Source organism: Trematomus bernacchii, unplaced genomic scaffold, assembly GCF_902827165.1.
Source record: "Trematomus bernacchii unplaced genomic scaffold, fTreBer1.1, whole genome shotgun sequence".
NCBI lineage: Eukaryota > Metazoa > Chordata > Actinopteri > Perciformes > Nototheniidae > Trematomus > Trematomus bernacchii.
In genome coordinates, this window is record NW_022987705.1 from 9,412,512 (window position 1) to 9,433,729 (window position 21,218).

Genomic DNA, 21,218 nt, shown 5'->3' on the forward strand with positions numbered 1-21,218 from the left:
ATTATTATTATTATTATTATTGATTCTCAATCAATTCAAGCCATTTATCTCATCTATTAAGGTTCAGAAATAATTAGACAATCTATTACCAAGGACTAAAGCTCAAGCTTTGTTGCAGTTTGAATACACAATTAACTGACTTAGTAATTATTTGAAAGAACACAGCACTATTTATTTTACTTGGATAATACAAATACTATGCATTTATCTGCTTGGAGCTGGAATTTAAAAAAGCTACTATAAAAGAGTTACCTTCAGTGTTTCCCACAGATCTGAAATATACTTGTGGTGGTAGCCGAGAACGTGCATCAATGGGGGGGGGGGGGGGGGGAGCAAGCTCATGAACTGTTCGCCGGAGCCTCGCAGCGGAGTTACTGCGGCCCGCCCAAGTAAAGTCTATGTGTGGGAAACCCTGACCTTATTACAAACTGTGCCAAAAGAGGTTAACTTTAACTCTGCTAATATATATATATATCTTTTTTTTTTTCCCCAATACAATTTCACTACCCCTGTGTGTTAGTCATGCATACACAATATGTAGGAATCACATATTTATTGGTTTATGCTCCACAGTTCAGAAGTAGCATTTGTAGGTTATCGATGTTGTCCCCATCTTTTTTCACATCCTGCATGTCAATGCTTTAGTGATAAAACAATAATAATATTGACTTGACTATCCTTTAAAATACACTTGAAGACTCAAGTCTGTCTTTTGTTCACAGCAGGAAAGTCAATCTATTGTTTGATTACAGTTTTGAACTTGGATAAGTGGCTGTCGGCAGCTTGGAGAAAAGCAAAACATGTATTGACAAGCTTTGAGAAGCCGATATCTCTCGCTTCCAGATTGCTGTTATTGATTTGCTGTAAATGTTTTGTTGCCATGGAGGCAAGATTGAAGGATAATCAGGGAAAAAGGAGACGGGGAAAGACGAAAGAGGCTATCTTTTTACTATTCAGAAACCCTGTTTTTGTACCTATCTGTTAAGGAAGCAGAGAGATTTCTTTTGGAAAATGTTTCAGCGGTCATGTGACCATAATTCTCCAACAAAAATCATCGTATGTACCTTGTTATATACAGTAGATACATGGATCATTCTAAAAGTGTCCTCTTTTTTTTGTTGCTATTTTTTCCTCCCAACAGAAAGGTGACATAAAGCCTCCAGCCAAGCCCTCCCACTGCAACATCTACGTTGCCAAGAGTTACCCACCGTGGCAGCACAGCGCCTTATCCCTGCTTGGCAAGCACTACAAGGTGACACACTAACGCACGACATTCACACACAGCGGCAGTCTTTTACGTATGTTGTATGCAAAAGCATAGGGGTCCGTAGTGATGCCCTGAAATACCCACCCGCGTCTTTAAATGATCATGGGGGTAATGCTGTGCAGTTTCCCAGTATTCCTCTCCTGGCCTGTGTTCCTGTCTTACCTGTCTTTGGTTTTTCTTTCGTCGTGTCTTTCCAGGACAACAAGGGGGCTCTTCCAGACAACAAAGTGATAGCGACCGAGTTGGGAGCCCTTCCTGAACTGAAGAAATACATGAAGAGAGCCATGCCTTTTGTAGCCATGATCAAGGTAAACCTGGAGGAAGTAGGGCAGACAGTTGAGAAGTGTTTGTGTGTCTGTGTAAAGGCACATCCAGTCCCTTCTCTAAGATGGCTTATTTGTTGTTTGGTGCACAGCTCTTCTTCTGATTGGTCCAAAGCCTGTTCTGGTAATTCTGTTGGAAGATTGGAGTCTGCATCTTTAAAGATGTTTTGTTTTGTTATTCTTCTTCTTTGTGCAACACTGTAGCCAATGCTGTTTAAACAACAGTGTTATATTGCTTTTTCAAAGAAATATCTAGAATACTTGGTCTTCATATTCAATGTTTTTATTGATTTGAAAGAGTACAAAAGACGCATTTTACAGGTTGTCTCAGCTTTTTCCTTTTGTTTATTTGCCAGGTTCATCATTTTTTGTGTCAACAACAGCTAGGTTAAGCATCTGTATTTCTTTGTATCACTGTTCTTGTTCGCCATCTTTCACATTGATTGATTTGACTTTGTTCCCATACAAATGGTCCATCAGTCATGCTTTTATTGTTGGGTTCATCTGATGTTTTTGGTTCTGCTTTGTGTTCTTTAGGAGAACCTGGAGAAGAACGGGCCCAGGGTCTTGGATCTGGAGCTGGAGTTTGATGAGCGGACAGTTGTGATGGAAAATCTGGTCTACTTAACCAATTCTCTAGAGGTATGAATTGCTACCAAACACTCAGACATGATATTGAGGATGACCTTGCTGAAAAGAAATGTCCCAGCCAAGAACACACCTAAGGGAACTAGATGTTTTAGTCAGAAACTGCCCTTAAAAAAATGAATTTAGCTGAAGTCAGCCCTAGCGGTTTAATATATTTAACTATTCTCTCAAAACTGAGTAGTAAACAGAAGAAGTTCTCTTTAGCAGGTTTTGTTTGTGTTTACAATCTCAAGCTGTCACTTGCAGGTGTAGCATTTTGATTCCCTCAAAAATATCTCAGCTTTAAAGCCGAGTTCTACCACTTCTGCAAAAGTAGGTTGAGACAATTCTGAGCTCAGAGCTTGTGGTTTGTGTTGTTTTGAAAGTTTCTCTGGGCTATTTGTTTTTTTTGCATCCCCAATACCAAAAATGCAACAATTCAGTTTAAAACCAGGTGTTACTTCTCTGATCTATGCAGGGGTTTGGCTAACAGCCTTGTCAGTGTGCATATCAAACACACCTGTATACACACTCTGGTGGTGGACTGATTAGCTGATAATCCCTCTTTTTCATATCCTCTAAAGTTGGAACAGATCGACGTCTTGTTTGCAACCGAGGGTGACGACAAAGTGCAGGAGGACTGTTGCCCAGGGAAACCATTCAGTGTTTTCAGATCAGAGGTAAATGCTATAAGCTGTGCTGGCGTTTCTCAAAGAAGGATGCAGTTGTGAGTGCGTTTTGGAGAACATGAAGGACCTGCACTTTTCTGTGTTTGCATAGATACAATATGTTTGTAGTGTGTGTGTGTGATATTTATAAACAAAATGTTTTCTTTTTGCCTCAAATCAGCAATAACGTGTGTTTCATGAATACGTCTTGCCTCCATTTCCACAGCCTGGAGTGTGTGTGTCCCTGGTCAACCCTCAGCCATTCAACGGACAGTTTTCTACAAAGGTTGAAATCCGGCAGGGCGACAGTGGAGACAGCATCATCCGCAGGCTAGCCAAGGTCAACAGACTCATCAAAGGTTAGTACGATGAAATGATATACAGAAATTCATAGACGATGGTTTGGAACCCATCTGCGTAACAACGAGAGAGGGCCAGAAGAACACTATTAAATAAATGTAATCAGTTCTTTTTGTGTCTGTACTGCCTGATGAAGTGAAAGTGCCTCAGGCGAAAGTGGTGATTGTAGGAATTATGATTTGGGGTTATCAGACCGTCTGTCCTTACATTTGTCACATTCTTGTAATGCAAGATGATGCTGGCAAATTTGAAAAGAAAATCATTTTGAAGTGCATTATTTTATATAAGAGCAGTTCAATGTGTTAGCCAATTGTCTTTATAGCTACTTCACACCGCTCCTTTCTGCCTATAACTTCTTACCTCTTGCTCCATCCTCCCCACTCCCTTTTCTCCCTCATCTTCCCTCTCTGCTCTTCTTATAAAATCAATTCCCCTGCTCAACTTCAACATTCTTCGAACTAATTTCCTCCCTCCCATGTGTCTCACTTTGGCCCTCTCTCCTCCAACAGACCTGTCCAGAGTCAAGTTGATGAGGTACGAGGATCCGGTGCAGGGGCCCCGCCAGGTGCCCATCCTGGGACAAGAGGAGCAGGGCAAACTGCCCGTCTCCAACAAATCAGTGTTCAATGTCAATCTGCAGGAGAAAAAGGTCACTCTCGCTGACAATGGCCTGACTGTTGACATCGGAGACTCTCTGATTTATCTGGTTAATTAAAGTCAAATTCACTCTCTCCCAAACACATGCAGGCACATTCAGCAGTGAATGATTTGTTAAAGGTTTAAAGGCATCAGGAAATGTTGCCACAAAATGGGTAAGCCATAAAACACTGACTCAAACATATAGCCTATGTATGTTTAATTATTCATGTTTCTGTACTGTATCATTTGCTAGATGCACGTGGTGTTAGGTTTCACAGATACAAAGATGTTCATAGTTTGAACCTTTTCACTGCTGAATGTGACCTAAGGAATTATCCTAAACCAATGGGACCTTAAAACTTCGCTTAACAAGAACACATAGTTACTTTACATTCAGATGTGGGTTTGGTCTGCACAAAATGGAGATGGTGGAGGATCTGTAATACAATATTTCCCTGATAAATCCCCAGACTATCAGGTTTTCAGTAACTCAATAAGGTTATTTGGTGGGTTGAAGAAGCAAATATAATCTTAAAAATAGACTTATCTTTCCCTTAAGAATTTGACATGGGAGATTAACACCAGAATTTGTGTTCTGTTCCGTCTTTTCATTGTTGGTTCAAGGTACATTTCGTCATATTTCTCTCTGTAGGCCATTCTTTGTCATGTTTATATGACTGACAATAAGTGATCAACTATCTTTTATAATGAAAATGTTTTTTCTAAAGGTGTTGAGAAAACATACCACCGTGTACTATCATGCCATGGCCATCCACTTTTATTTTATTACAGCGTGAGACTGCTCCCACATGCTCCTGAATGCCTGTTATATTCATATAGATGGTAATGCGTCTGCTGTGTTGTTTTATAAATTGACATTGAGGCATATCATTCCCTCATGTTCTGTCAACCTGTCACACAGCTTTCCAATTTTCTAGTGGTGGATGGTGTTTATCTCACTCTTGCTTTCCAGAGAAATAATAAAACCTATGAAATATTCAGCCTCAGTGTGTTCATTGTTTATCGTTATCTTCTTTGTGCTGTTTTATATTTTTCAAGAACATAATAAGTCAACTGTTAGAATATGACATGTGTCATGCATCTGGTGAAGCCATTGGATCGTGGCCACGTGTAGAAAGTGTGAATAATCTTGTAGAATGCAGTATAAACAACCCCAACAAGCAATCTTAAACAGATGTGGCCAATAACTTCTCCAGTTGAATACAAATATTAGCAAAGCTGTTTGGGTCAAGAAACTCAAGGAGAAAATACATCAGTGAGGCAGATAAACGTATTAGCTTTGCTGAGTAGCCTATTAGATGAGAAGATTGATGCTATCCACATGTCTGGTGGTGTAAGCATCACTAGCTGCTAAACTCAACTGGATATAAAGTCTGCATTGGAAACAGCTAACCTGCCTACAAGCATCTCTCAAATTAAAAAAGTAATACCCTCTAGTATGTGTAGTGTTGTTTTAATCCGTGCAAAACCAGAAGTATAAAAACATGGATTCATTGAACGAAATAACGCGATATTTTTCGACCAGCATCTCGGTCGGTCTCGAGTTGTTGCTGGGCAACTGATCCGGGACATCAACACATCTACGAGTTTACTACGGTAGGTAAATATGCGCGTGTTTAAAACGTTTAAGCCTTTTCTTTAATCGGGGTGAGAGTTCAAACCAAATGTTGAAGACTCACATGGTTCGTGTAAAACATGTTGCTTGTTAGAGCTCAACTTGCAGGTAAGTGAATTCATGCATGTTTCAGTGGTGGAAGGAGTAGCCTACTACTCAGATTTGACACTTAAAGGTGGGGTAGGTAAATTTGAGAAACCGGCTCCAGATCGCTAGAATTTGAAAATACACAACCGGAGAAAATCTGCCACTTCCTTATAGAGCCTCTCCTCCAACACACGTTCTTATTATACATCCATGCAACACACACGAACGCGCACATGACCAATGAGGGCACGAGATAAGTTTGTGCACAGGTGGAAGGCTGACAGGCAGGTAGGCCATCCAGTTATTTTAGCCGGGTCGGCTAAAATGATTGGTCGTACTTTTTACAGTATTACGGCTTCCACAGATGACATTTATGGATTTTTTGTCAAAGCACTTAAGATATTCATTGCTATCGGGATGTTAAGAGCATTCCATGGAATATAACAAAAAGTGTATCTCGAGCCGGTTTCTCAAACTTACCTACCCCACCTTTAAGTAGAAGCACTACATTTGACTACATTTGACAAAAGTACTTTGTCACAAGTAAAAGTCCTGCATTCCGAATCTTAAGTAAAACTACAAATGTATCGGCATCAAAAATACTATAATATACTAAACCATTAGCTCAAGTACAGAGTAGGCTACTTAAGTTAATGTAATCATCCACTACTGCAGTGCAGTTTGATGTGTGTAAATGTGATCGTTCATTTTTACAAATCTGACTAAATACCTTTTTTTTTAATTGTAGCTCAAAAGAGTGATCATCAAATGGATCACTAAATAACTGCCAATAATAAAACATTTAAGAAAAGTTTCCCTTACATTTCAAAGATCCAATAAAACTGTTATGTTTTGTTTATGGTTGTTTACTTTCTGTGATGCATAGTATACTCAAACATGTCACTCATACATTTTAATCTTTCTGAAATAGATAAGATAAAAGCATCCACATTTAATGTACTAAATGTTTCTCCTAAACCACTCAATATGTGAGTAAACTCTCTGTGCCTCCTCAGACACCTATTTCTAGAAAATAGTTTCACTACATGTCCTTACACCACGTAAATCTCCCCCCACTTCTCTCTTTCTGTTTCACACACACACACACACACACACACACACACACACACACACACACACACAGTCAGACACACAAAATCACTTCTGCGTTCAACACGTCTTTCACTTCCCAGCTCTTCACTGCATGAGTCTCTTTCTGTCTTAAAGGTAAGTGTAACCGTACGCCTTTTTAGATATATTTAATTAAAACAATGTTTTTAAATCTATAGGTCAAACAAACAGTTTGAATTGTTTAATGAGTTTGAGATAATGTTGGACATCCATAACAAAATGTGCTTATGTCAAATTTATTTGTATTTGTGTCCTTATTTTAGAAGTTAACTGTTTTTTTATGTTGTAAGTAATCATGGTACTTTTTTTCAATGTTTTCGGCATATTCAGAGCTGCTGGTGTGTTTATTTTATGTTCATGAATGCATTTTACATCTGATAATATAATGCCACACGTGTATGTTCATGCACCCTGATGTCTATCTGCCCTTTTGGCATTAGCTGTATTAAGTCAAGTTGATGAGGTACGAGGATCCGGTGCAGGGGCCCCGCCAGGTGCCCATCCTGGGACAAGAGGAGCAGGGCAAACTGCCCGTCTCCAACAAATCAGTGTTCAATGTCAATCTGCAGGAGAAAAAGGTCACTCTCGCTGACAATGGCCTGACTGTTGACATCGGAGACTCTCTGATTTATCTGGTTAATTAAAGTCAAATTCACTCTCTCCCAAACACATGCAGGCACATTCAGCAGTGAATGATTTGTTAAAGGTTTAAAGGCATCAGGAAATGTTGCCACAAAATGGGTAAGCCATAAAACACTGACTCAAACATATAGCCTATGTATGTTTAATTATTCATGTTTCTGTACTGTATCATTTGCTAGATGCACGTGGTGTTAGGTTTCACAGATACAAAGATGTTCATAGTTTGAACCTTTTCACTGCTGAATGTGACCTAAGGAATTATCCTAAACCAATGGGACCTTAAAACTTCGCTTAACAAGAACACATAGTTACTTTACATTCAGATGTGGGTTTGGTCTGCACAAAATGGAGATGGTGGAGGATCTGTAATACAATATTTCCCTGATAAATCCCCAGACTATCAGGTTTTCAGTAACTCAATAAGGTTATTTGGTGGGTTGAAGAAGCAAATATAATCTTAAAAATAGACTTATCTTTCCCTTAAGAATTTGACATGGGAGATTAACACCAGAATTTGTGTTCTGTTCCGTCTTTTCATTGTTGGTTCAAGGTACATTTCGTCATATTTCTCTCTGTAGGCCATTCTTTGTCATGTTTATATGACTGACAATAAGTGATCAACTATCTTTTATAATGAAAATGTTTTTTCTAAAGGTGTTGAGAAAACATACCACCGTGTACTATCATGCCATGGCCATCCACTTTTATTTTATTACAGCGTGAGACTGCTCCCACATGCTCCTGAATGCCTGTTATATTCATATAGATGGTAATGCGTCTGCTGTGTTGTTTTATAAATTGACATTGAGGCATATCATTCCCTCATGTTCTGTCAACCTGTCACACAGCTTTCCAATTTTCTAGTGGTGGATGGTGTTTATCTCACTCTTGCTTTCCAGAGAAATAATAAAACCTATGAAATATTCAGCCTCAGTGTGTTCATTGTTTATCGTTATCTTCTTTGTGCTGTTTTATATTTTTCAAGAACATAATAAGTCAACTGTTAGAATATGACATGTGTCATGCATCTGGTGAAGCCATTGGATCGTGGCCACGTGTAGAAAGTGTGAATAATCTTGTAGAATGCAGTATAAACAACCCCAACAAGCAATCTTAAACAGATGTGGCCAATAACTTCTCCAGTTGAATACAAATATTAGCAAAGCTGTTTGGGTCAAGAAACTCAAGGAGAAAATACATCAGTGAGGCAGATAAACGTATTAGCTTTGCTGAGTAGCCTATTAGATGAGAAGATTGATGCTATCCACATGTCTGGTGGTGTAAGCATCACTAGCTGCTAAACTCAACTGGATATAAAGTCTGCATTGGAAACAGCTAACCTGCCTACAAGCATCTCTCAAATTAAAAAAGTAATACCCTCTAGTATGTGTAGTGTGTTTTAATCCGTGCAAAACCAGAAGTATAAAAACATGGATTCATTGAACGAAATAACGCGATATTTTTCGACCAGCATCTCGGTCGGTCTCGAGTTGTTGCTGGGCAACTGATCCGGGACATCAACACATCTACGAGTTTACTACGGTAGGTAAATATGCGCGTGTTTAAAACGTTTAAGCCTTTTCTTTAATCGGGGTGAGAGTTCAAACCAAATGTTGAAGACTCACATGGTTCGTGTAAAACATGTTGCTTGTTAGAGCTCAACTTGCAGGTAAGTGAATTCATGCATGTTTCAGTGGTGGAAGGAGTAGCCTACTACTCAGATTTGACACTTAAAGGTGGGGTAGGTAAGTTTGAGAAACCGGCTCGAGATCGCTAGAATTTGAAAATACACAACCGGAGAAAATCTGCCACTTCCTTATAGAGCCTCTCCTCCAACACACGTTCTTATTATACATCCATGCAACACACACGAACGCGCACATGACCAATGAGGGCACGAGATAAGTTTGTGCACAGGTGGAAGGCTGACAGGCAGGTAGGCCATCCAGTTATTTTAGCCGGGTCGGCTAAAATGATTGGTCGTACTTTTTACAGTATTACGGCTTCCACAGATGACATTTATGGATTTTTTGTCAAAGCACTTAAGATATTCATTGCTATCGGGATGTTAAGAGCATTCCATGGAATATAACAAAAAGTGTATCTCGAGCCGGTTTCTCAAACTTACCTACCCCACCTTTAAGTAGAAGCACTACATTTGACTACATTTGACAAAAGTACTTTGTCACAAGTAAAAGTCCTGCATTCCGAATCTTAAGTAAAACTACAAATGTATCGGCATCAAAAATACTATAATATACTAAACCATTAGCTCAAGTACAGAGTAGGCTACTTAAGTTAATGTAATCATCCACTACTGCAGTGCAGTTTGATGTGTGTAAATGTGATCGTTCATTTTTACAAATCTGACTAAATACCTTTTTTTTTTAATTGTAGCTCAAAAGAGTGATCATCAAATGGATCACTAAATAACTGCCAATAATAAAACATTTAAGAAAAGTTTCCCTTACATTTCAAAGATCCAATAAAACTGTTATGTTTTGTTTATGGTTGTTTACTTTCTGTGATGCATAGTATACTCAAACATGTCACTCATACATTTTAATCTTTCTGAAATAGATAAGAATTAAGCATCCACATTTAATGTACTAAATGTTTCTCCTAAACCACTCAATATGTGAGTAAACTCTCTGTGCCTCCTCAGACACCTATTTCTAGAAAATAGTTTCACTACATGTCCTTACACCACGTAAATCTCCCCCCACTTCTCTCTTTCTGTTTCACACACACACACACACACACACACACACACACACACACACACACACACACATACACACAGTCAGACACACAAAATCACTTCTGCGTTCAACACGTCTTTCACTTCCCAGCTCTTCACTGCATGAGTCTCTTTCTGTCTTAAAGGTAAGTGTAACCGTACGCCTTTTTAGATATATTTAATTAAAACAATGTTTTTAAATCTATAGGTCAAACAAACAGTTTGAATTGTTTAATGAGTTTGAGATAATGTTGGACATCCATAACAAAATGTGCTTATGTCAAATTTATTTGTATTTGTGTCCTTATTTTAGAAGTTAACTGTTTTTTTATGTTGTAAGTAATCATGGTACTTTTTTTCAATGTTTTCGGCATATTCAGAGCTGCTGGTGTGTTTATTTTATGTTCATGAATGCATTTTACATCTGATAATATAATGCCACACGTGTATGTTCATGCACCCTGATGTCTATCTGCCCTTTTGGCATTAGCTGTATTAGCAGGCGGGCGGGTAAAGTCGCAGACGGGAGACAAGACTTATCTCTGTCACACAGCTTCTGGCCGAGCCATCCGACAGCTGGTTTATCTGAGCCACACACCCTCTCACTGAGGAAGTGTCACTCCGCAGCCCCCTCCTCCTCCTCATTCCTGCTGACTCCCTGCTCACCCTCTCCTTTCTCGCCTCCTCGCCTCACCCCTCTCTGAATGCCAGGAGCTTTTAGTCATGGAGCAGACGACAGTCACACACCAGTAAGTGGTTTTTTTTTTTGACCGCAATGGAATTACAGCAAACAGCTCACTTAACTTACTCTGCTTTTACATGCTTCTAACTAAACAGGAACATTTCTTTAATCTATTATTTCCACAAACTTAAAAATGTGCAGTGATTGAAGTGTTGCTGAAGGCCTTAATCACTCAAATTCATGAATAAATGCTGTATCATATAAAGTGATACGATAATATCAGTGGCATTCGAGTAAAATTGTGGGGCCATGCTGCTGAACATTTTTAAAGAAAGCCAGCTGAATAAAAAAATGAATTGCTCTTCTAAGAAAATTAAACTGGCTGAATGAGTGAATTAAATTCATGAAATTTCTGCTCACAGGTAAGTAAAAATGTTCTACTTTGGGACTAGTTTAGCATTGAGCCTTTGGTTTAGCAACAGTTAAAGGCTTGATAAGCTGGGGGGACATTGTTCAAACATCTATATAAAGACATGTAAAAATCTAATTTCAGACCGAGGCTCTCAGTCACAGACGCCTCAGCATCAGCGCTTCAAGAGGAGGAAGAGGGGGGCTTCACCACAGGAAGTCAAGATGACTTGGAGTCAAGCAATATCTATGCATTTACAGACCCAATACTCACACAGCCCGGCCTCGGCATTACCACGACAACCATCACCACCATCACACAGACGGGTGGGGGCTGGAGCACCGGCCTGTTCAACGTCTGTGGAGACAAGACTACATGTAAAGTGAAAACACAGACAGAAGCTGTATTCTCATATACGCAGGGTCCTACACACGGATCAGAGCTTTACGACTTTCTCAGCAATTAGGAACCAACAAATCACAATTAATTCACTCTTAGTTTTGTCTCACATTTCTTTTAAAGCGGATTTTTGTCATGTCACAAGCAAACACACATATTGTGCTAATCTATGCTTGCAGGTGTCCTCGGGGCTCTGGTGCCGTGCTGTTTGGACCTGAGTTTAGCTCATCATTATGGCGAGTGTCTGTGTATTCCTCTGCTGCCAGGATCCACTTTTGCCATGCGAGTTGGGATCAGAGAGCGCTATAAGATACGGGTGAGTGTGTTCTTCTATCAGCCTATTTAATAACCATTATCAGTTGTTATCACCTATATTTCTAAACTGCACCTACCAGGCAAAAGATCAATATGAATGTTTGCACAGTGGGTGAAGTAGGCCCCTTCTTAACCATATCCATAACACTGATACCCACTGATAACTCCTATTTAAAGGTCCCCTATTATACTCTTTTTCATCAATATATTATAGGTCTCAGATATATAAAAAACATGTCTCTGAAGTGTTTGGCTCGAAATACCAAACAGATCATTGTAGCATCCCATAAACCCCTCTGTTTCAGCCCTGTTTCAAAAGCGCTGATTCTGGGTCTGTTACTTTAGATGAAATAAGGAGCCACTCCCCACGCCCTTCTGCAAGATATTCGGTTAAAAATAACACAATGGTGCTCTAGGAGGAGATTCAGGTGATAAGGTGGGGGCGGTTACCTTGGTTGGTTATTGGCTAATGGTTACACAAGCCAAAAAATCGTTATGACATCATAAAGTGGCCAAAATCTGATCAGCTCATTTTCAGACAGGTTTTTATATAAATGGATCAGGACAAAAAGAGAGAGAATCTTTGTTCCTGAAACTTTCAGAAACTCTCAAAGACGGGACACATGTATGTATGTATAAAAGACATGAACAAGTGGATTTTGCATAATAGGTGACCTTTAATACTTCACAATATATGGAAAACCAATACCTACCAGGAGAGTACAGAAAAGATTCAATAATATTACTTCTTACTTTTTTACGTATTTTCATATATGCATCTCATGGTTCCGGGTGTTTTCCTGCTATGTTGTTGTCTCTGCATGTGTGCTTCCTGTGTTTGTTTTTTGCATGCTTGTGTTTGCCTGTCTGCATGTTAATTCACAGGGCAGTGTGTGTGAGGACTGGACCGCAGTGTGTTGCTGTTACCCTCTGGCTGTATGTCAGATGATAAGAGAGATGAAGCGGAGGATGAAGACACAGACCTATCATGTGTCCACTGCCCTTGAATGCTCCTGAAGAAACTCTATACAGTAAACAAGGACTTTCATTTTACAATGCAAGAACGACTGGTGAGGGTCATATGAGATTACTGTATGAATAGCACAACAAAATCAATAACGTTTTAGATGCCCCTGGGGATGCAGGAAAATGAGAACTGTAAAGTCTAAATGTAGTTTGTAGTGCTTAAAAAGGCCTCAGAGATTTTGAGATTGTAACCATATTCGTTTTTTTTTGCAGAACAAGAACTCATCAGCTTTATTTTGAGTTAGGTGAAGCAGGTAGCAGGACGCGCTTATTTAGTTTCAGCAGCTGTCACTGTCAGCTAAACATCTGGTACAGTCAGTCAACAGAAAATAAACAAAAAACGGGCAACTTTCTTGAGTTCTGAATACGTTTTGAAGCATGCAAACTGAAGTGGCTTCCTGAGTAACTTGAGCAAGATACAGCCATATTATAAGTCATTAAACCATTTTTAATATATACATTTTTTTACATGCAATAAACATGTTTGTACTTATTTCTATAGAAGTCAGTTTACCAATATGCCTTGGAATGTTTACCAGTCACCACTAATATCTGAAATATCAGCCTCAGAAAACCTCTGTGGCCGCCCGAATGGCAGTGAGAACATGTTAGTTTAATTACTGCTCAATGAAAAATGTAATAAAGAAAACTCAGTAACAACTTATATTTCCAGATATTCAATGAAGTATGCTGAGAAGAGTTTATTGACCAACATTCTTTAACAGAAAGCGATACAGGTGAAGTCAAAAAGTGAATTAGGTGAACCGACCCTTTCATTTTGTCACGTATTCCAAAGGTCACCAGACATTGTGCTTTGTCCCTCTTAGACATAAAGGGAAGATGAAGTGTAGAAACATAAAACTTTCAAGACCTTGAGGTATAAATTGTGAAATGTGGACATAATTCAACATAGTAAATCTACAAATCAGATTTAACACTTTTCATTTCAGCCTCACACAAATCCAAATTCAAGTAAAGCTGGAGAAGCTCAGAAAAGCCTTTTCAGCTCGATTTGATATAAGTGGTCATTTGGTTTCTTAAATAAGACTCAATGGTTTTAAGAGTTGTTTCATTGATCTCAGTGCGCCAGTCCATTCAGTATACAGAACAATCTTTCCGATTACCCGGAAAACAGGCCGTAGCTCTGATTACAGTCACAGTTCGAGTATACAGCCTGATGATAGTAAAGGTCATTTCCATATTTCTGAAATTATTTTATCTTTCTATTCCTTATTTCACTTCAAGCATTACATCATATTATCAATCCAGTCCTGATTGCTCTGGTTCCCTGAGCCCAAAATGTCAACCAGCGAGAGCGGATACGGAAAATGTTATTTCGACACAAAGCAGACGGGTTCTCAAAGGGCAAATATGTAATTTGTTAACTCTTAAGCATATGGTGCCCTACCTTGCAACTGCTTCAAATGAAATGGGGAAAATAATAAAATGGGTTTAGGTGTGGAGAGATGTGAATAATTAATTATAATCTTATTTTACACACTAGGGTGCACATAAATCTGTTCAATCATTTCAGATTTTCATAACTGTACATTTTCCTTTTATCTGATTATTTTGTTGTTGATTTTAAACATATTGGAACTCATCATTCTTATCTGACAGTGTTACTGAAGTAAAGACGGATGAAGTGTCAGAAGGACAGAATTATCCACATTGCGTGAGAACAAATCACTTCAGATTATAGGCCTTGCACCATTCAATCAAACGCAGCGGTGTACAAGCAATTTCTTCCCACTAAAAGCTTTAGTGAAAAAATAAAACTTTGTTTTGCATTATGGGGGATTCCACCCACAAGTTTATGTCCCACTGTGACTTTTTGAATTCACACAATGAACAGTCCCTGCTGTGTTTCACTGCACATCAAAGAAACTTCTGCAAAAACTACATTTCTTTCAATTCAGCTTGGAAGTAAAATATAGCAAATGGCGCAGATCAGTAAAACTACCCAGAATAACCTAAAAACAGAAGTTGTTGTTGTTTCCAAGATTGTATATTTTATGTTCGGTCCTCAGTTACAGACATATGTTAATGGGAGTTTCATGACAGCAGTGACATAGGCTACTGTAAATTCTGGATAATAAGGATTGCGATGTCTGCATTAGGCTCCAGTGTTTCCTGAGTCGCTCTGAATGGATACATCTCCGTGCTGCTCCACTGCTCTCTGCCTACTGGGGGTTGTTAGTGAGCAGATCTGCCTCGAGCCATGCTGCCTTCAGGCGCCGTGGTAGCATCTTCCCTCCCTGTGTATTGACCAAATGTTATTGCTTCAGCATCAATAGCTTTAAGGGTGTATTTGAATTGCAAAGCAAATGTATTTCCAATTTACCAAGCCAATTTAAAATGCCCTACATGCTCATTCCAACTGTATATCTTTATCCACACAGATTTTAAGTAATATGTGATGTACCACTGTTGTTTGAAGTAAGGATAATCTTTTTCACTTTTAAAGGGTCATTTTAACATTTTCCTATTTCTATTTGGGGTGAATTTATTTATTTAGTTTGATTGAACATGACACAAAATATCCAATTATTGAATGAACATGTCTGCTGATAGTTTACACATTTTATATTTTTACTGCATCACCACACACACTCACACAGCCCGGCCTTACGTCATCTCTACCAGACACACCTCCACTCCTGAACCATTAGGGGGCAGTGTTGCTCCGGATCTGGACCCCCGTTGGCTGTTTCCTATTCCCACAGCCTCGTCTTAAGTGCTGATCTGGGGTCAGAGTTGGGATTTCCACAGCAGTTGTACAGGTCAAGATTTGGAACAGTGAAGCCCATCCTCACTCAGCAGCCCGACAGGGACCATAAAGCATCTCTGCAGAGGATGTTTCCTGCTGTTTCAGCACAAACACGACCCCCCCCATGCATCAGGTGCAGAGTACAGGATGTTATCGACAGTGGCCCCTCGGGGAGCCATGTTAGTGTGGGTGTGGAAATGTGTGTGATGTATGCAGATGTATCCTGGAAGGCCCTTCCCATAATTGCGCTCATTGTGGACAGTTACTGGTACAGAGGACGAGCCAGTAAACAGATAAAACACAAAACACAGCACAGGGGGGAAATCATTCATCCCCTCCTGAGCTGCACAGGACTGAACAACAACCAGCTGAAGGTGGAGTGTTTGTGCTTCCCGAAACGATACACTGACATTTCTGAAATGGATATTTAATACATTTCACTTCTCTCTTCCTTCGCCTCTCCTGCATCTATTTTCTCTTCATCGTCCTCTTTTTCTTGCCCACCCTCCACCCTCAATAATTTTATGTCTATTCCCACATTTCCTCTGTCCTCTTTTATTTATTTACTTCTCTCTGACTCCTGCTCGTGGGTGTGTTTGAGAGCGAGGTGTGGAGAGAGCTGCTGAGCTGGAGCACTCGTCCCCCTGGTGATTCTTCTATCCAGGACAACAAGCATCACCTGGGGTTTACATAACACACACTTCCTCACACTCTCTCTTCATATCACTTTCTTTTGTTTCTTCCTTGCCCTCTCTGTGTCTCTCTCTCTGTTTTTCATTCTGTCTTTCTCTCACACACATCACTGTCATGGAGGGAGGGGGGTATTCAGCTGTTGTAGAGCCTGCAGCTAGGACCCTGTGTGCTTTTTTACTGAGAGTTGTCTTGTTTTAGGTTGTGTGTGTTTGTGTGTGATGATGGAAGCCTGGAATTTGTTGGCACCGCTCCGCTCCTCAGGCTAAGCAGGCGGTTTTATAGATTTTTCTTCCCAAAGACAGACAGGAGGAGGATTTCATTGTAGGAATGATTTGAAAACCACTGTCATACACAGGGATTAGAATACTAGAGATTTGCCCGCTTTTGTAGTTGTTGTGCCTCTGCCTTCTATATTCCTCCCTGCAAAAGAATTTATCCCTAAATTCCTCGTATGAAAAGAAAAGGGAGGTTGATTTTGTTTCACGATATAAGCTGTGTGTCCTTTGAGGTCATTAAACTGTGGCAGTTGCCAGAACTAGAAAACATGGCAGGTGGCTTTCTTTTCCTCTAGCATTAATTAAAATAAACACATATGGGCTATGGTTACAATGTTGTTATGGTTTATACTGAATAATAACAAATGTGTTTGTTGTGTGTTAACATTGTACCTACACATTGAAAAAGTTTATGAATAAATAAGCATAACACTACATTTGACCAATATATCCTATTTCAATAACTTGCATATAGACTCTTATTGCACTATTTCACTTTTTAAAACTATTTTTCTTTTTGTATGACTATTTACTAGCACTATATTTGTTCTGTTTATCTGTGTTTTGTGTTGCTCTGTTGGAGAAGCCTGTGACACAAGATTTTCATCGGCATAACTACACTGTAGCTATGTTCGTATGACAAATAAAGAACCTTGAACCTTGACTTCAAAGTTACATTTCAACTAGAGGTACGTGTCTTATTCAAAGGAAGTCTTATGTGACCACATTTATAAGTGAGCTGAAGCAATATACAGTAAGGACATTTAAAAAAAGGTTAAAAAGTCTAAACCTTTGTTTTCCAGGAGAAAACATCATTAATATGCAAAGAGTACAGTCTGTTGAGAATATACGGGTCGTGATCTAGCTAGATTCTCCTGTCCTCTGTAAGAAGTTGTCGGCGACTGACGTGCGAGGAAGAACGGCTGTCCACAGGCTGTTCCAACTTTAACAACTTTATTAACTTCCAGGGTAGTGAATTGAACATGCAATTGTAATTGGGTGTGACAGTCTCAAAAACCTTTGGACAGGGTTATACATTAAAACACATTAACAAGTAGGATAAATCAAGTTAGAAATAATCCTGAACGATAACAAAATATTATAATAATCACAATTTAATAATCAGGATTATTCCTAAACACCATTTAAACTCAAGGTCGAAACCAATCACAGGAACATTTCTCAGTTTCTGTGCACATTTTATTATTATTTATTTTTTTAAATGAAGTGGTTCGACAATTAGAGGCGAAGAGATTAAATTAAAACACTTGCACTTTTGAAACAACTGCAAGAATAAAAGAAGAAATCAGGTTATTTTTCTTTCTATCCTGCTTTGCAAATGTCTTGCTATTCTTGTAGAGGTATAATTGTCCAACATTTCTTTGAGCCCCTGTTGAGATCAAATGCAGAAACCTTAGTACCTTCACTACCACTGGCCTTTTGATTCTTGCAGAAACATGCATCATGATGATTATGAAAGGACAGGTCCTCGATTTCTCCTTGGAGGCCTGGAGGACCACAATTGCACCATGTCCGTATGAAGCACTATTCCTAAATGTCCCACAGAAAACCTGAGGTGATACACACTCCCTTTGAAGGTGTCATGGTGGCTTCTCTCTAGTGACAACTTCAAAGAGAGTGTTTTGGCCAGGAGGATCTTTTGGCATTTCACTGTGCAATGAGCAACTCTTGATAGCAGTCACCTCGCAGAGAATCTCACCACCTAAAAAAAAAGAAGAGAATTATTCAATCTGACTCGAAAAATATGTTGTTTCTCCATATAGCACAGCGCAGAGTGGTAGGAACTGTCATTGCAGACAAGACCTAACATTATCCCAGGAGATTCACTTCTCATTATTCACTTTATTTACTGCTGGCTGATGTGACATAGGAGAGTAGATGCCATGCCGCTCTGACAGAATCACGCTTCACTTTAAGCTCTGAGGCTTGCATCCTGTAATATCTCTGCACAGTCAGTGGACATCAGCGCAGGAAAAGGTCAAATGTGCCGAAATGACTTGGATATTTAAAGATTTGAAAAATGAATAGACATGTAAGCTAGGACATACACGCTGGAGAGGGCCATCTTACTTATTCAGAAAGCATGTCAGCATAAAATCAGGTTATGCATGTGATTGAGATCCCAGATAAAAATAGTAAACATCTTTATTTCCGGCCTGCTTACCTGTCAATCTAACATTCTTCTCATTTAGTCTACACTATGTACCTTTGGCTTGGCATGGGAAACAATCATTCACATATTCAATCCAAATTATCATAAATGACATCCTTATGAAGTCTTACTCTATAATTCAGCTCTTTTCTTCATATGTGCAAATTCCTACAGGCCATTTTCAATTCTCCCAGTCCTGTCACATTCGTTTTGCCTGTTCGCATGTCTTAAATGTCCCTTCACACCTAATACCATGTGACCTGTAAGTGTGTATATTGTATGTATGTATGTGTGTGTGTTTGTGTGTGTGTGTGTGTGTGTGTGTTTGTGTGTGTGTGTTTGTGTGTGTGTGTGTGTGTGTGTGTGTGTGTGTGTGCGTGTGTGTGTGTGTGTGTGTGTGTGTGTGTGTGTGTATTGTGCCTCATAGCTGACATGACATGAAGGGTTGTTACAGGCTTGCATGTGTTGCATAATGCTTTTATCTCTGTGACACACGTGCTTCCACAGTCCTCCCATTGATGTATGTGCTCTTTCATCTGGCAATTTAAACATGTGTGTGTGTGTGTGTGTGGTGTGTGTGTGTGTGTGTGTGTGTGTGTGTGTGTGTGTGTGTGTGTGTGTGTGTGTGTGTGTAATTACTACATGTCAAAAGTCTGCAGTGCCTTAGTAAGTGTAGAAAAATGGTGTAGGTGTGTGCTGTGAAGGCAGATAGGAAAGGAGAGTGAGCGTGAGAAGGTATGATGCAAAGTCTTTGGGATTCATCTTCTTCTCCATCCTATATCTTTCTCCACGCTCCCTCCCTCCCTCCCTCCCTCGCTCCATCCTTTCTGTCCTCCCTCATTCCTCCCATGCTAGATGTGTGACCCAGAGAAATATCTCATCTTAACTACAAACATATCAGCTGGGAAACATTGATGATTAAACTATAAAAGCCTCCGACTCTCGCAAGTCTGCAACGCGCCGCGCAGGATAATTATATCAGAGTGATAAAGAATATACACTATAATAGCCTTCAACACACTTGTTAATTCAACTGTTTACACACACGAGTGTATTGAAAATATGTGTTGCTTTGGTGATGTATAGTGTTCCTTCTGCAAAACACTGGGCATCTGAAAGAAACACATCAATTTCTGTCGTTCCCATTGTACTGTATTTCACTCAGAAATGTAATTCAGCAAGCTGTGAGAGTGTAAATGTATCTATCACGGAAAGCCTTAGTAAAATGGGACTTTCTTCTTTTATAATCCAATCGGGGTTAGGGTTATGCCACAAGTAAGATTTGACCCTTCAGTCACCTCCAATGGGCCCTTTGGTGGTTATATCCTTTCCACAACAAGGTCCGATTTTTGGGGAAAGATTTACTGTCTTGCTTGTTGAAAAGTAAGAAGATTGCTGCCTCTGTCATGCTTGCTGAGGTGAATAGCCTATAAGACGGGAAGCAGGGAGTAACTAAAGGCCCTGACACACCAAGCAGTCACCAGAGAACTCGCGGACGCCGACTGTTGCGTCGCCGTGTTCTCCTGCGTCTTGGCCATGTGTCGCACTGGAACACACCGCAAAGACTTCAGCCGAGCACGTACGAACTGCGCATGCGTGAGTGGCAATAACTCTCCTTACCAGCAGGTGGCGGTAGTGTGTATTCGCCATTCAAAAGAGGCAACAACCGGAAGACAGAGAAGAAGAACAGACTGCGTGATCTAAACAAACAACAAATAGCGTGTGCGTTCCATTTTCACTCTCGTCCATCGAAAACATGTTTCGTGCGGTACTGGAGCTATCAGCCATTGGAGTGTTGCTTGTGGAAGACATTCTCAAGCAACCGTTTCGCTTCTCATGCACTGATTCGCTAGCTGAACAGCCAATCAGAGTGATTTCTTTGTCCGACTGCCTGTGGCTGTTGGAACATGTTGAATCGGCCGTGTGTCGGCCATGAAAGGCCAAATAAGGCGTGTCACGGCCGACGGTGCGGGACACATCACATTGAGTTTGGGCGACAGGGCACGCTTCGTCGTCCGACTAACGAAAACGGCCGATTTCGGCCTGGTGTGTCAGGGCCTTTAGAGATTAAAAATGAGGCGCCTCTAAAACTCAATGTTTTGTATCTAGTTTGGTAATATGTACACAAACAGAAGTATAAAAAGGAAAATGTTTGGCTTTATTTCTTTTCAATTTATTTATGAAAAAGGTGTCGGCCCACCCAGGACATCTCACTTCATGGTGTCAACAAAACACCATCTCTAGAAAGTTGTTTCTTAGGGAAATAGTTTAACAGTTTTTATCAGAAAAGTGTTTCTGAGGGAGAACAGCTCTTGTGGTTTCTTCTTGTGACTCACACGTGTGTGCATTTGGGGCA

At 39.8% G+C, this 21,218-nt stretch overlaps 2 protein-coding genes across 5 annotated transcripts in view; both read left to right on the top strand.

Annotated features, from left to right (window-relative positions):
• Positions 1-8,307, top strand: part of LOC117490643 (leucine--tRNA ligase, cytoplasmic-like) — a 23,560-nt gene extending 15,253 nt beyond the window's left edge. Inside the window, exons 27-33 of one of the 2 annotated variants that reach the window (XM_034140402.1) lie at positions 1,142-1,252; positions 1,465-1,575; positions 2,128-2,232; positions 2,802-2,897; positions 3,112-3,244; positions 3,755-3,779; positions 7,202-8,307. In XM_034140402.1, coding sequence (XP_033996293.1) covers positions 1,142-1,252; positions 1,465-1,575; positions 2,128-2,232; positions 2,802-2,897; positions 3,112-3,244; positions 3,755-3,779; positions 7,202-7,382 — 762 coding nt within the window. In that variant the 3' untranslated portion in view covers positions 7,383-8,307. Of the gene's footprint in view, positions 1-1,141; positions 1,253-1,464; positions 1,576-2,127; positions 2,233-2,801; positions 2,898-3,111; positions 3,245-3,754; positions 4,886-7,201 lie in introns of those variants that run through there. The other variant, XM_034140401.1, reaches the window with a different exon arrangement.
• On the top strand, positions 6,812-16,957 carry plac8l1 (PLAC8 like 1). Of its 3 annotated transcripts, none has more exons than XM_034140404.1 (5): positions 6,812-6,834; positions 10,611-10,869; positions 11,356-11,588; positions 11,790-11,926; positions 12,811-16,957. In XM_034140404.1, exons 2-5 carry the CDS (start codon positions 10,844-10,846, stop codon positions 12,940-12,942), a joined length of 528 nt encoding a protein of 175 aa, XP_033996295.1. In that variant the 5' UTR covers positions 6,812-6,834; positions 10,611-10,843; the 3' UTR covers positions 12,943-16,957. The 3 variants fall into 3 exon arrangements, with proteins under 3 accessions (XP_033996295.1, XP_033996294.1, XP_033996296.1); XM_034140403.1 differs by lacking the exon at positions 6,812-6,834 and adding an exon at positions 10,159-10,266; XM_034140405.1 differs by lacking the exon at positions 6,812-6,834 and adding an exon at positions 10,195-10,266 and having other exon boundaries at positions 10,674-10,869.
• Positions 16,958-21,218: the final 4,261 nt, after the last annotated feature.